The sequence below is a fragment of the Dermacentor andersoni genome, chromosome 7 (genome assembly GCF_023375885.2).
Source record: "Dermacentor andersoni chromosome 7, qqDerAnde1_hic_scaffold, whole genome shotgun sequence".
Taxonomy (NCBI): Eukaryota; Metazoa; Arthropoda; class Arachnida; order Ixodida; family Ixodidae; genus Dermacentor; species Dermacentor andersoni.
Genome location: NC_092820.1, coordinates 112,644,959 through 112,659,346, shown reverse-complemented (window position 1 = coordinate 112,659,346; position 14,388 = coordinate 112,644,959). Strand labels below are relative to the sequence as shown.

Genomic DNA, 14,388 nt, shown 5'->3' with positions numbered 1-14,388 from the left:
GTGCTGCGAGCAAACTAGGTACAGTGGAAACCCAGTTATACGTCCCCCGGTTTTGCAACGACCCGGGTTTTACGATGGATTAGCGCGGTCCCGGCGAAGTCCCCATAGAAGCAATGCATTAAAAACCCCGGTTATCCGTCGCAATTTTACGCCTGACCCGCGTTATATGACGACCCTCGCGAAGCGCGGGATGGAACGGCGGACGAAAGAAAAGTGCTGCAGGTCTCTTTCCTTGCTCCGCCTCTCCGCATGCGGAGCGCTTGACACCACTCGACTGGTTCGCTCCGGCGCAGCTTTCTTCCCTGCGTCGTCTCATCGTTCGTTTCTCTCTCCCCCGCCAGCAGCCGCCCGCGACGCTCACTGTGCTGAAATGGTGCCTTTTCTTCTCCACAATCACTCTCTCCCTCTCTTCTCTGCAGCATCGCCTCTCGTTGCGTTGGGGAAGCATTTCTCTCCTTCCACTTTCCTAGCAGCAGATCGCCGACAAGGTAGTGCGGAGAGGCCTAGGCTTATTGCACATGTTCTTCGTCGTAATCCTAGCGACGAACATTCAGCAGAGGTTTTGATTTGTGTGGTGCAACGCAACGCACGATGTCCCGAAAGCGGACAGTTCTGTCGCTCAACGATAAGCTGAATGTCATCGAGGAAGCGGAAAAGCGGCATGGAGCCACGAAAGCCAGCATTGCCCGGGACCTTAAGATACCCAAATCTTCGCTTAAGACGATCCTGGTAAACAAAGTGGCGATATTGCAGAATGCCAACAAGTTCGGGCTCAAGCGGAAAGCGGCAAAAGAAGGACAGCATGAGAAGTTAGAAAGAGTTCTCGTTAAGGGGCTGCATCAAGCATGGAGCTCTGCGATCAACGTTGACGGCGCCATTCTAAAAGAAAAGGCGGACCTTGTGGCATTGCGTCTGGGCATCGACAACTTTCAGGCATCGAACAGGTGGCTGGATCGCTTCAAAAAACGAAACAGGATTGTGTACAGCCGCTCCTGCAGAGAAAGTGTTTCCGTGGACATTTCGACGGTGGACGAGTGGATGGAGTCAGTGCTGGAGATGATTGCTGCATACAAGCCCTTGACATTTTCAACGCCGATGAGAGCGGTATTTTTTACGATATGCAGCCCGAGCAAACTCTTGCGTTTAAGGGTGACAGCTGTCATGGTGGCAAGTATAGTAAAGAGCGTGCGACGGCACTATTCTGTGCTAACGAGGACGGTTCCAAGAGGCTGCCCGTGCTCATTGTAAAGATTGCAAAGCCACGGTGCTTTAAGAACCTGAAGACACTGCCGTGCAGCTACAACTTCAACAAAAAGGCGTGGATGACATCTTTGCTCTTCAGCAATTTTTTGCAGCAGCTGGATAACAAAATGGGTGCTAAGGCGAGGAAAATATTGCTCTTTGTGGACAACGCACCGTGCCACCCACCTGATACGTCCAGCGTGAGGAACATGAAGGTTGTTTTTTTTCCGCCCAACTGCACAAGCCGGCTGCAGCCGCTGGATGCCGGCATCATTAAGTGTGTCAAGCAAGGGTACCGGAAGCGGTTAGTGCAGCATCGGCTAGCGGCTATGAAGTGCAGCGAGTCGGAAAAAAAGATCGCTGTGTTTGACGCCGTGCATTTTATTGCCAGTTCGTGGAACGCACTGTCGCGAAGCACAATTGCTAACTCGTTCAAGCACTGTGGCTTTAAGAGAGAGACTGCCTCCTCTGCTGGGGACGCAACAACCTCGATGCCACTCGAGGCCTATGCAGGCTTCACCGACGACGATTTCGAGGGTTTAAACCTCACCACGACCTTCGCCGAGTACACGCAGGCCAACGACAATGTTGAGATCTGCGATGATGTGTCGCTGGATGACGTCATCGAGGAGGCTGTGCCTAGTGTCGACACCGCTACGACATCGGACGAGGACAACGACGACGCCACAGATGCCGTGCCTGTGCCTACCATGTTTGCCGAGGTGCTACGGCACATAGACGGCATCCGGAACTTCATCTGTTCACGCGACGCTGCACAGGGCCTCCTTTTGGACGTTGCCCAACTCGAGCGAAAGCTATTGGTTCACGGATCAAACAAGGTTCAACAGAAACTTGCCGACTTTTTTTAAAGTTCGCGCCGGCTGGCAGGAATCGCGGCAGTGAGCAGTGGAGTGCTGCAAAGATTCGTTTGAATAAAGCATGATTGGTACCGGTACTGCAGCATTAATTCTTATTGCATTTACTTTTTTGGTAACTTGAGTTTCCAAGCCCAAGTTTACGATGCTTTATCGTGGTCCCGAGAAAGTCATATAATCGGGGTTCCACTGTACTTGGCAAGCTAAAGCACGTGCAGGAGCTTCACTCTTGAAGCTGGACCTTTGTAGCTGGAAAATGTTGCAAGTGAGCAGTGTTTAGACCAGTGAGCCTGAAATCTTCTGCCTTGGTGCAGGCCTGCGAGAATGGAAGAGGGGCCGTGCTCCTTTCTGTAGCTCGAGGCAAGGTGTCCGAAGGCGTTGACTTTGGTGAGCACTCTTGACTGGTTGGTTTTCCACACTTTGTTGACCTCACTGTCGAGTGTCTCAGAACTTGCTCTCTTTTACAGACCACCACCTTGGCAGGGCTGTGCTCATGTTTGGCATCCCATTTGTCTACACACAGAGCAGGATCCTTCGGGTATGTGTGCATGGAATCCTTCTTTACGTGGATGTAAGGCACAGTTAAATCTCGCAATTAGTGAATCTCACTGTTGGCTGAAGATCATCTTATGGATACAGTGAAGCCTCATTAAACCGTACTTTAGAAAAAGTATGTACTAAACGGTAGTACTGTTTAACCGAAACAGCGCGAAATCGCCCACTTACCTGTCAAAAACGGAACTACGAGAGAGTGCTATGAAAGGGTAAAAAACATGCAGTAGTTATTCACTTCACACGACAAAAGTATTTTACCATATTTACTCGCATAATGATCGCACTTTATTTGTCAAAATAATTGACGCAAATTCAGAGGTGTGATCATTACGCGGGTTAAATTTCCAGCGAAAACAAAACATTTTTTTTTTCATCCCACGTTTGCTGCGGGATGACAACAGGTCGACAAATAGGCGGCTGCCGCTGCAACAGTGTGGGACACCAAAACAAGAATGGTGTCCGGCAGAGGAAGTCGAACGCACCCAATGCGATTTCTTTTTCTTCTCGTGAGTACATTACGCACATTGAAACAGTTTCTTCCCTATCAGTAATGAATAATATTGTTACTGTCGGCAAGTATGCGGCAATAACGTAGCCATGTCCACTTTGAGGGGACAGAAACAGAGATGGGCGTGCCTACATGCCAGTGACATAAAAACCCATGGCAGGCACGCTGCGAAAACTGCAGCATTTGTCTTCATTACTATCTTAATACGGCATGCTTTCGCTATGGGTGAGCGAATATCTTAGCTGTGTTACAAGTGTCGGCGTATGAATAGGGTACACTTCTAACGTATCAGTGTAAACGTGGCTACTATCATTGCCGCTCGCGATTTGTTGCGTGCCCACTAGTGCAGATGAGAAGATTAGAAAAGCACCTTTTTTGTTCTTGTTGACCACAACCATTATAAAGCCTACAAACAATAAAGCCGAGGCAAGTTTGGTTGTAGCTTTTTTTTTTTCATGGAAGTGCGGAAAGTGATGAAAGGAATGAAATGGGGCATCTGCTTAAGAATGTTCGGTGCGTGATACAAAGCGCAGACCTGTGTCACTTGAGATGAAGCTGCCTATTTCGCAACACTCAAAGTACGAGCTTTGAGGCGGGCTTCGTGCACCAGGTTGAAACACCCACGGGTGAATGCAACACGGTGGAAGCTGCTGACATTACCGAACTCTGGGAGTACATTGCTACTGATGATGTAATAGGTGCTGCTTTGATGGAGAACTTTCTGAGTGCAGATCGCAGAACGAGGCAGTGCTAAGAGATCTCCAACGGGGTGATCATTGTTGCGACAGATGGGGGCGGTGTGGTGCGAACGCGACGACAGCAGCGGCACTGATATCGAAATCGTCAATGTCCAGTCTTTGACACGGACTCCGATTTTCACCCAAACAGCACTGTCGTCAATTGAGCCGCTCATTGATTTCATGCACGCTAAATTACAGCCGCCAGTGTTCGTGCAGCAGCTGGACACGATGCACACTGCAGTTGTGAGCCTGAAACTTCCGTGAAAGCTAGTGCAGATTTCTGACTTTCAGGGTGCGTAGCGCTTGACATGCTGCTTAGGGGTATAAATAAACGTTTTATTTTTACAGCATACTTTCTAAAATGTAGTTTTTTTATCGCAAGAGGCAAATTTGGTTTCGAAGCTACAAAGAAATGTTCGGCAGTTTTTTTTTTTTTTTTTTTTTTTTTACTGCAGTACAGATGTAGCGATGATGGCTTATAACCATCGGATTTTTCATTCTTGATATCGTTATGAGTGGACTGCACTGTATATGTGCTAAGCGGTGGAAAAGAAATTATACACAGAAAGCATAACACAGAAAGCATAACAGAAAGCTCATAGAGGGGCCTGAATCATGGAGCAAATGCAACCGATTCTGGGTTAAGTGAATTTGTAGACTTGGCCATGATGTGTGAACAGTGATGAATAAATTTGTGTTATTCTTTTATCATTGTGGTGATTGGATAGCAAGGATTGATGGGGGAGTAGCAATTATCATGTGTTCTAGGAACTAGGTGACAGCGAAGCCGTTTACTGAATAAAAAACAATGCTTCATTGGCTGAACTTGTGCTCCCAAAGAAAGGACCAGTGCAGTGGTGATGATTGTGACAAGCACAGTAGCTGTTGATGAATCAGAATTGAAGTGATTCTCTTCCCACTGCAATTTGTACATGACACAAAAATGAACATGCTGAGGTAATTGAAGAACTTGCACTTTGTAACACAGGACATTTAAATGTTGTGTCAGCGATGATAACGAAAGAAAGTAAAATAAAAGCAATGCGCTGCAATAGTTACGAGTGGTATGTGGTCAGACAGGGTGATAAATTCAGAAAACTTGAAAGCATGGAGGATGGGCCAAGGTTGTCGGTGTGATTGGAGAATGTTTGGAGTTGAGCCATCTATAGCGGTGGTAACTGGCAATACTGTGGTCTTGATGGAGAAGAGAATAATGACGCCTCACCACTTTCTCTTTGCTAGGCCCGGCTGGAGTTTCTGCGGGACCAATTCCAGATTCGGGAGAACGACTTCCTCACCTTCGATGCCATGCGGCACGCTGCACAATGTGTGGGCCGAGCGCTTCGTGGGAAGACTGACTACGGCATCATGATCTTTGCGGACAAGGTCGGCAACCGCTAATGTGCAACTGGTATCTGTAGTTAATGCGTAGTTGAACAAGGTGCAAACAAACAACTGCAGTAGAGGAGTGGTAGCAGTGAAACATATTCATATTGTGATGCGCTTTCACAGTCTTGGAAAACAATTTCAGTGTATGCATAGAATGTATGGAACTCTTTGCTGTACAATTCGTGTGTCACAAAGGCTGTTTACATTACAGCTGCCGTTGTCAGCTGCTCTGCATGTTTAGAGGGGATTTTTTTTAGGTGTAATTTAATCACTAGGTGTTGTAACTGGACTGTACTAAGGATGAAGGTTTAACAGAGCTGAAATTTGGGCAACTTGGTTTACCCTCACCTTGTCTAACAGTGCAACAAAGACCCAAACAAGAACCAAGGAAGTGATGAGGCGGGCGCTGACAAGTTGAATAGGACTTTGAATTACTGTCCTGTCTTCTTTAAGCTGTACTGAGAAGACTGTTTGCTTTTACAAAAATATTGCTTTCTTCTAAAGCTTGGCAGAAGGGCAGCTACTACAGTGGACTCTCTTTAAACAGAACCCCAACGGACCAGGGAAATTGGTTGCATTTATCAGGAGTTCCATTTACTGAGAGACAAAGCTGAATACAATAGCATGAATACGAAACTGACCAACCAGGAGTATGGGGTCCCGTTTAAGAGGCAGTTCTGTTTAAGCAAATTCCGTTTATCGAGGTGCCACTGTATTCAGATAATAGAGTGCCAAGTTCTCACTGGCCGTGTGCATCGACATAAAGGTAGTTAGTCTCGACTATGATAGTTCTTTTGAAATTGTCACGCATCTCTTCCTTATACCATCATCATTCATCAGCCCTTTCCCTCCCTGTCCCTCTTCCCCAGTGTAGAGTAGCAGGCCAGAGCAAGTTATAGCTCAGGCCGACCTCTCTGCCTTTCTGTAAATAAATTTCTCTCTCTCTCTCGTCACCATCTCGCTGTACAGTAAAACCTTGTTAATTTGGATTTCATGAGACCGAAAAAAATGTTCGAATTAACCCCAAATGTTGAATTATCGAAGGTATCAAGAAAACAAATGCTTACTATGTCAACGCTTTTATTTAGTGAATGAATCAGCAAATTCTGTTTCTATTGTGTGAAAAAGCAGTGTGAAAGCTGCAGTTCTCATCATCTCGTGACTGATTTGCTCTCGCAGTGGTGAACACCTCGCGACTTCCTTCGCAGCACGACCCCGGCACTTGCCTTCATCTGAGACAAGCTTTGCATTAACGTGCACACATACTGATTATTTTATTGCCAGTGAGCGTATTGTATTGATTGCATTTCGCGACGTAGCCAGTGCTCTTCATAGTCGACTGCTTTGCATCAAGTCAAAACGAAACAACTGTATGCAGCAATGGCTGCGCACAAAACCGCAGCCACTATCGATACCATAACGGATGGCAACTATGCAGTTTTTAGGCTTGCAGTTGACGCGTGCACCATGTCAAAACGAAGCTACTGTTTGCTGCAACCGCTGTGGATGAAACCATGGCAACTATCGACGCAATCGTAGATAGTGACTACGCAAGTCTGAAAGTATGCAGCTAATGCGGTGTTAGGCACGGGGGTAAACACAAAGGCTTTATCATGTTTGTGGGCATTACTTGCCTTTGTTGTGTCTAATAAATCCAAAGTGCCCATCAACAGTCCTGATGTCACTGAAGAGATGTTGGTTTTGATGCATTAAAATGGTGGTGCTGTCATGACTAAGGCAAACATAGTTTTCTGCTGTAGCTGGCCTGGTATTGTATCAAATGTGTCTTGAGCAGTCATACTTTATTGGGGGGAACTGTCAGACACTTTTTTTTAGTTTGATATAAACATACTTGATTGCAGATGCCGGAGAATGCGGGTGTAGGTCCACAATGATGCATCAAAGAAGGACAAACTATGTATCTTGTTTGTTTATTGGCCCTGCTCACAGTGGACAGATCGGACGTTACATCAATTCTTTATCATATTCCTGCAGCTAATATGGAAAACATACAAAAATATCGTATTGTACACTGATATATGCTGGAAGGAAGAATAGAGTATTCTGCATAAACCACAACACTGCTGGGTGCAGTCGGCAGGAAAACGGCCCTAAATTATGAATGCTTGCTAGATGCACCTAAGGCATGCCGACTCATACCTATGAAAAAGGCCTTCAATTCCTCAGTGGCTCATGCTCTTTTTCTGTGTGCGATTCCTTACACACCATTACAACATTTTGAAGCGGTGATGGTGTCTGAGAATGCCGCTAATGTTGAGCAAAGTCTGTGCTGTATGAATTGACACCTTGGCTATGCGAACAATGATGCAGCGTTTCTCACGGTGGGACAAGCGTAGTAAGCTGCCTCGCTGGATACAGGAGCATCTGCAGGACTCTCTCTGTAACCTGAGCACGGAGGAGGCATTGCAGGTCGTCAAGCGCTTCCTGCGACAGATGGCACAGCCTTTCACAAGGGTCAGTACCCCTTGCACTCTTGGCTCTGGCCGCGTTCAGTATATGTGTGCCCATACGTATAGGTGAGTGCCCTCTTGTGGTAGTTGTCTGCATTGTACTACAGTCAAACATTGTTATAACACAGTCGCAACCAACACAGAAATGCCTCCTTTGTTATACCTGATATTCATACTAGCATGTATGCTGATATTGACCTGAAAAAATTTGCAAATTTTATATGTATTTCCTACTTTCTTTCGTTGTATATCCGATACCTCATTATATCTATATTCTCTACATTGGCGTGATGATGACTGCATGACGAGAATTCGTTGACAAATCTGTAGTGATGATTGTACGACCATGATGGCATGGTGGGAAGTCTGACAATGGATGCATAATTGCGATTGTCTAATGACGATGGTATGACAGTGGTGACATAGCCACAATTGAATGATGACAGTTAATTACAATAGACTGATGAAAAAAGATTTACATTGATGGAAGAATGAAGGTGGTACGATGACGGCATGACGACAATTGAATGACCTTACTGAAGTGATGATGGTAGGAAAACGATAATGTGATGACGACGGCGTGATGATAACGGTGTGACGAAGTTAGAGTGATGCAATGAAACACATCACAACAGCAGTGTCATAACGAATGCAGGACAACTGCATGGCAACAATAGCCTCATGGCGATGGCATGACGAGATTCATAGGACAAAACTGGAATGATGACAAGGCAACGACCGCTGTGGCAGCACGAGCATAAACACGTACCTAGTGGTCAAACTACTAGACAACCTGGGTCACTGGGTTGTAGCAGAAGGCGTGACGGTGACAGCATGACGAGAATGAGATCATGACGCTGGATTGACAATTGAACCACCACAACGGCATCGCAATGGTGTGACTACGAATGCATGGTGGCGATGGCGTGACGACAATGCGACGACCACAACATCATGACCACGAGCTCATACTTAGTGTTACAAGCTATTAGACAACTTGGGGCACTGAGTTAGGGTAGAAAGCATGGCGACAACAGCATGATGAGAGTTAGATCACGAAACTAGAATGATGACCATGGAACGACTGCGTCGTGACCACAAGCGCACACCCTAGTGGCTGGTATACCTGGAGCGCATACCTAGTAGAATGAGCGAGTGAGTGGGTGGGTTCAAAACAGCTGAAGTAGGCAAAGAATGCTAATTGCATTAAAAATTACACGAGGCCAGATTCGCACTGTAGGAAGGTTGCAGCAGCGCCACTGTGTTTTGTTTAGAAACTGCATTGTGTATTGCCAATTGACACCGCTCTGCATTTTGAATCGTTATGCGATAGACAGAAATTACCCACTACACAAGCTATTCATACTCCACAAAGGCTCATAGGAATTGAGCTGTGTTGCAGCATTAGCATACACTTTTCCTAATCCTCCATGTTCTGTAGGCGGTTCCCACCAGCTCTTCTGCTTGGCCCACGAAAATCAGTCTCCTTAGTTTCTGGACTTTTCTTGTCCAGTATATAGCTGAGAGGCCAGTCATGTGCATAGTATTTGACATACTGAGCAATCGTCCACTGCGAGAAGAGAAGGTTCTAGGTCTGTGACTCCTAGGGAACTTTGCATAGAAGGCTATATTCTGCCAGTGCTGCCATTCTCACCTTAGCTGTTGTTACCTACAGTTTTTGCTGATGTTATTACGTGTGATGAATGAAGTACAGCTAGCCCATTTCGAGATCCTCGTACTGGTCTAAACTGATTCAGCAGCTCTGTTTGGCATCCTGTTAACAATGGTAACCATGTGGAACGTATTCCAGCCTGCATTTCTGCACAGGCACCAGACAGAACAACAAATGTGTACCAGAAATAGGTAAACACAGCCTGTGTTGAACATGTGTTGCAGATGTGCTGCTGCTTTGAAGTGCTGGGGACATTCAGTCCTAACTGCATGCCACAGTGGCTGTGGCACTCATCGCAGAGCAGCTCAAAGTCATGAGCTCCATTTCCGTCTGTGACAATCATGTTTTATCAGTGCTTTGCTCCCAGCCAAATAAATATAGTAGTGGCTAAATAGGAAACGGCTGTTTAACACAAAGTGTAGCCTGAGTGGCAACTATGCTCTATGAGAACCTAAGAATTCAGCATGAGCTTTGCCCACAGAACCACACTGCATCTTCCTGCTCAAAATATATTTCCCAAGAGACCCTTATATTGAAAGAACTGCGCTGCAATTGTGACGTCATGGAAATGAGTGAATGTAATTGGCCAGCACGTCTATACAAATTCTCAAGTGGACAGATGTGTATTTCTCTCTGTGTTTTTATGTTGTCGCGGACTATATTAGCAGGATGACAAGCTTGGCACTCTTGTTTTCGAATTCTCCAGAATTTTTCTTCTTTAGTATGTTTGCTCTTCCATGTAGTTCTTCTGTGGTATCGCAAATATACCAATTTTGATTTCATTGAAAGAACTCGTTTGCATGGACTGCCTATATTGCACTTTTCTTTTAAAACTGACATTACAGTGAGTATTGTGCAGGGCTCAGTGTGTGCTTTTTGTAATTCACAGCTATGTAGTGCATGTGTAGTGTACGTGCTATTTGTATGCACTGACCAGTTTCCATTGCACTCACACTTCATGTTTCTGGCTGCAGGAGGACCAGCTTGGAGTGTCTCTACTCACAGCTGAGCAACTACAGTCCGATGAAACTAAGCGCAAACTGGAGAGCAGGGTGCAGCTTCACTGACGGGGGTGAGGGGGGGATCACTACAGTTGGCATCGTTCCCATCATCAATATAATTTAATAAAGCGTCTATGCACATTTGTTAATTGCTTCTTGAAGGTTTGGATGGCATGAACTTGAGGCATTCCGCAGTGATGCAGATGCTGCTTTCTCCTTTCATGAACACATTGTTGGGCCAAATAGGAAAATAAAGTCTTTATTTTCCTTTTTGGCATAACAATGTGTTCATTAGATCCCAACCAACTCGCCCACCAACAAGTTCTACCCTTTCTCCTTTCAGTTTTTTGAGGATGAGAACCAGAACCAGGATGAAAATTTAAGTGATGATGGTGGGATGCTGACATGATTTATTTTAGTTGTTTTGTAATTACATACCACAGTTCTTTGTGGCTTTTGGCGGGAGTGGAATTAAAATAACATCTTTCTGATTGATTAATTGCTCAGCAGCTCTAGAAACCTCCGTTAAGTGTACTTTATTTTACATCTTGCTTAAATGCTATGCAAAGAGACATGGTATGCAAGGAGACAGTAAAATAAAGCTTTCCTTCTCCACTTTGCAAAACCCTCGAGATTCGGCCGCCTTCTTTTCAGCCTTCACACTTGCGTCTGGTAAAAGAAATATAGGATTCTGGTGTTTTACATGCCAAAACCATTATCTGATTATGAGGGACGCTGTAGTGGGGGACTCCAGGTTATTTTGGCTGCTTGCAGTTCTTTAACCTGCACCTAGATCTAAGTACATGGGCGCTTTTGCATGCTCCCCCATCAGAATGCAGCCAGGATTGAACTGGAGACCTCAAGCTCTGCAGAACAGCGCCACAGGCACTAGTTTGACATGGCAAGTCTTGCATAGGATCAACCTTTTACATGCAAGAATATGTGGCATATTTTCTGGAACGTCGAAGTTAGCTAGATGTACTAATGATGCCGTCACAGGGAAATTTCTCAATGATAAGCACATTATTAAGTTGAACCTCGTTGCAACGAACTCATCCGACACAAAAATAGATTCATTATACCCGATATTAGTTTAAGCACACGTGCTGATCGCACTAAAAATGAAATGTCACTATCTTGCTTACGCTAAATAAACACAAGCGCGACGCTTTTGACATGGTTATGTTGCGCTCAGTTTTACACAGACGATATAAGTGAAGGACGGGACGTGGACGGACGGGGCGTCCGTCCACGTCCCGTCCTTCACTTATATCGTCTGTGTAAAACTGAGCGCAACATAACCATGAACGTTCACCAACTAGCCCCCTTCATTGCTTTACGCTTTTGACGCGCTAGAAAAAAGGTATCTGGCAAATTTCGATTGCCAGTCGGCAGCTTGCCGTGCTGTTACGTGACTCGGGAACAACGACAATTATGTACGCGCGTTTTGCACTGTCGCCAATACCAGCCGTGCGAAAGGTGTGGTCACACGGGTTCGGAAAGTTGGCTTGACGGTTACGGTCTTGCCCAGCCAAGCAGCTGTCCGAAAACGCGCGAGGCCATTCCGAGTGCGTAATTTAAAGTAGCACTCGCTGAGTACAATCGCCGAACGATACTTCGGACATGGAAGGGGGGGGGGGGGGGGGCGTTCACGAACTCCGCGATTGCGGTCGTCCGACCTGCCCGCGCGTGAGAGCTCACGCTCGATCACTGGTGAAACCTCCGGGTACGAACATATTGGTGACGAGGCTACGGCTTCTCAGCCGCCACACGCCGGTAGTCCTTCATCGCAGCCGTTACGAAAGTGGTTAGGCCTAGGCCGCTAGGCCTAACTACTGCCGCTTCGTCGCTAGTCGGGAATTAAACTTGCGCTTTGTTCCGAGCAATGTCCACGTATAAGTTAAGTTGACGCAGCCTATGCGCAGCCGAAAGATGAGGGTTCTGTATAAAAAGTCGCGGCAAAACCCACATCCTCCGGCTCCGCAGAGGTAGCGTCAGAACTTCTACTCGCCTCTACAGCCAAGGTCGAGTATCCTCACCAGCCTGCAGCTCCTGTGGAGATAACGAAGCTCTCTCTGCCAACTCTTCTTCTCCTAGCCTGTTTTCGCCTCCTTGCGCACAACGCCCTACTACAGCAATACAACCGACTCGACCTTACTTGCGTAATAATATTATAATTACTATGTTGCTTCGAATTAAAGATCAGTTGATAGCGCATTGTCCCGTCCGTTTTTCACATGCCCCGTTTGCGCTGTTTCGCCATAATGTACACTCGCCCTCAAAATATTGCAGGGCGCGCCAGCGCGTGGCGAAACGGCCCTCCTGGATGGATGGATGTTATGAGCATGGATGTTCCCTTTGGAACGGGGCGGTGGATTGCGCCACCAAGCTGCTATTATACTGCCTAATGTCCTACCTAGGTTAAACAATAATAATTAAAAAAAAACACGATGAACTCCCACAACCAAATTTTCTCATCCCCTATTGCGAACTGTGATTTTGTACGTCTCCGTTTTTTGTCGTTTCCCTACGTTTCTTCCACCAATCCTCCAGTCGCCTCTTACTAATCCCTATTGCGGACATGTTTAACTTTTCCACTGCTCTCGCTGAAGCCAAGGGCTTCAAGCAGACCAGTGGTGCCTAAATCGACCGCTGGGTAGACGTCTTCACATTCCAATAAAACATGCTCCATAGTTTCCCTAGCTTTACCGCAGCAAGCACATGCTTCTTCTTGCTTCTTATATCTGGCTTTATAGGTGCGGGTTCTAAGGCATCCCCGCCGATCTCGCTTCGAAAAGTAATGAGCTTCCCTTTGAGTTATCATAAATTGTTTCTTTCCTGATTTCGTTTTTTTCCTCTTGAGTAGTTACTCATGGCACTTTTTTTTCTCATTGCCGCCACCCATGAGATTATTTCAGCCTCTTTGACTTTCTGCTTGACGTTCTTTGTTGCTGTGTTGCCCACCCTACAGGCCGCAAACTTGCTGGTAGCTTCCAGTTCTCTTCCTCCACTGTGAATCAATGTTTTTCGTGTACATATACCTCAACACTCTCCCAGCCCATTTACTATCTTCCATATTCCTCAGTCGTTCTTCATACTCAATTTTACTGCGAGCTTCCCTCACTTCAAAACTAGTCCACCCTCCTCCCCTTCTAGCCGCGCACCCTGGTGTCGGGACCGACGCCTGCGCGGGTGCGCGTCCCTCCGAGACTACAAGCGTGCATGCTTCCGCGCTTTGTTAAGAACGGCCCGCTGAGGTGCAAGTTTTGCCAGCCAGGTGCGACAGCGGCGTCGACTTTTCCTGGAAAGCCAAACGGCGTCACTAAGTCTGCTGTGTACCAAGGACAATGCGCCACGTCCGCCACTCTGCGTCGCGGTATTGCCGAGATGAGTTCGACGAACCAGGCTTTGTGACTAAACACGTCACCGCCGACCCGGTCTGCCGTGAGCAAGGCAGGTCCCGAGGGAACGTCTTCGGAGGCCCCTTCCCACGCACCGTTCCTGACGTCAGCCCCGAGTTCTGCGAAAACAGTCTGACCTCGGTTGGGGACCGTGTACCTGCGCGGAAGAGTGTGTGTGTAAGCCCTCGCGCAAAGAGGCGGCTCGTCTACGGTGCCTGGTCGGCTTGTCTACGGTGCCTGGTCGAACGTTCCCCTCACCTTGGGATCGAGGGAGGACCGAGTGTTTATAAACCGCTGTTGTTCCGCTGCTCAGTGTACTTTCTCTCGCAGTCATATGCTAGACTGATGTACTTTCTCTCGCAGTCATGCTAGGCTGATGAGCTGCAACATCCTTATGTAGATACTGTATACGAACCCATAGAATTCCTCGTTCTCGATGAGAAGCAGTCCTTCCCTTTAAGAACGTCCTAAGCGTGGATAAATTGGACGACGGCATGGGCCAGCTACGATCTAATTCATGCCCGACTCCAGTCT

At 46.7% G+C, this 14,388-nt stretch overlaps 1 protein-coding gene across 1 annotated transcript in view; it reads left to right on the top strand.

Moving 5' to 3' along the window:
• The window catches only part of Xpd (general transcription and DNA repair factor IIH helicase subunit Xpd), a 71,543-nt gene extending 60,935 nt beyond the window's left edge, over positions 1 to 10,608 (top strand). The window contains exons 18-22 of the mRNA XM_050181179.3: positions 2,432 to 2,504; positions 2,585 to 2,655; positions 5,163 to 5,306; positions 7,641 to 7,784; positions 10,427 to 10,608. Coding sequence (XP_050037136.1) covers positions 2,432 to 2,504; positions 2,585 to 2,655; positions 5,163 to 5,306; positions 7,641 to 7,784; positions 10,427 to 10,519 — 525 coding nt within the window. The 3' untranslated portion in view covers positions 10,520 to 10,608. The remainder of the gene's footprint in view (positions 1 to 2,431; positions 2,505 to 2,584; positions 2,656 to 5,162; positions 5,307 to 7,640; positions 7,785 to 10,426) is intronic.
• The last annotated feature ends 3,780 nt before the right edge of the window (positions 10,609 to 14,388 follow it).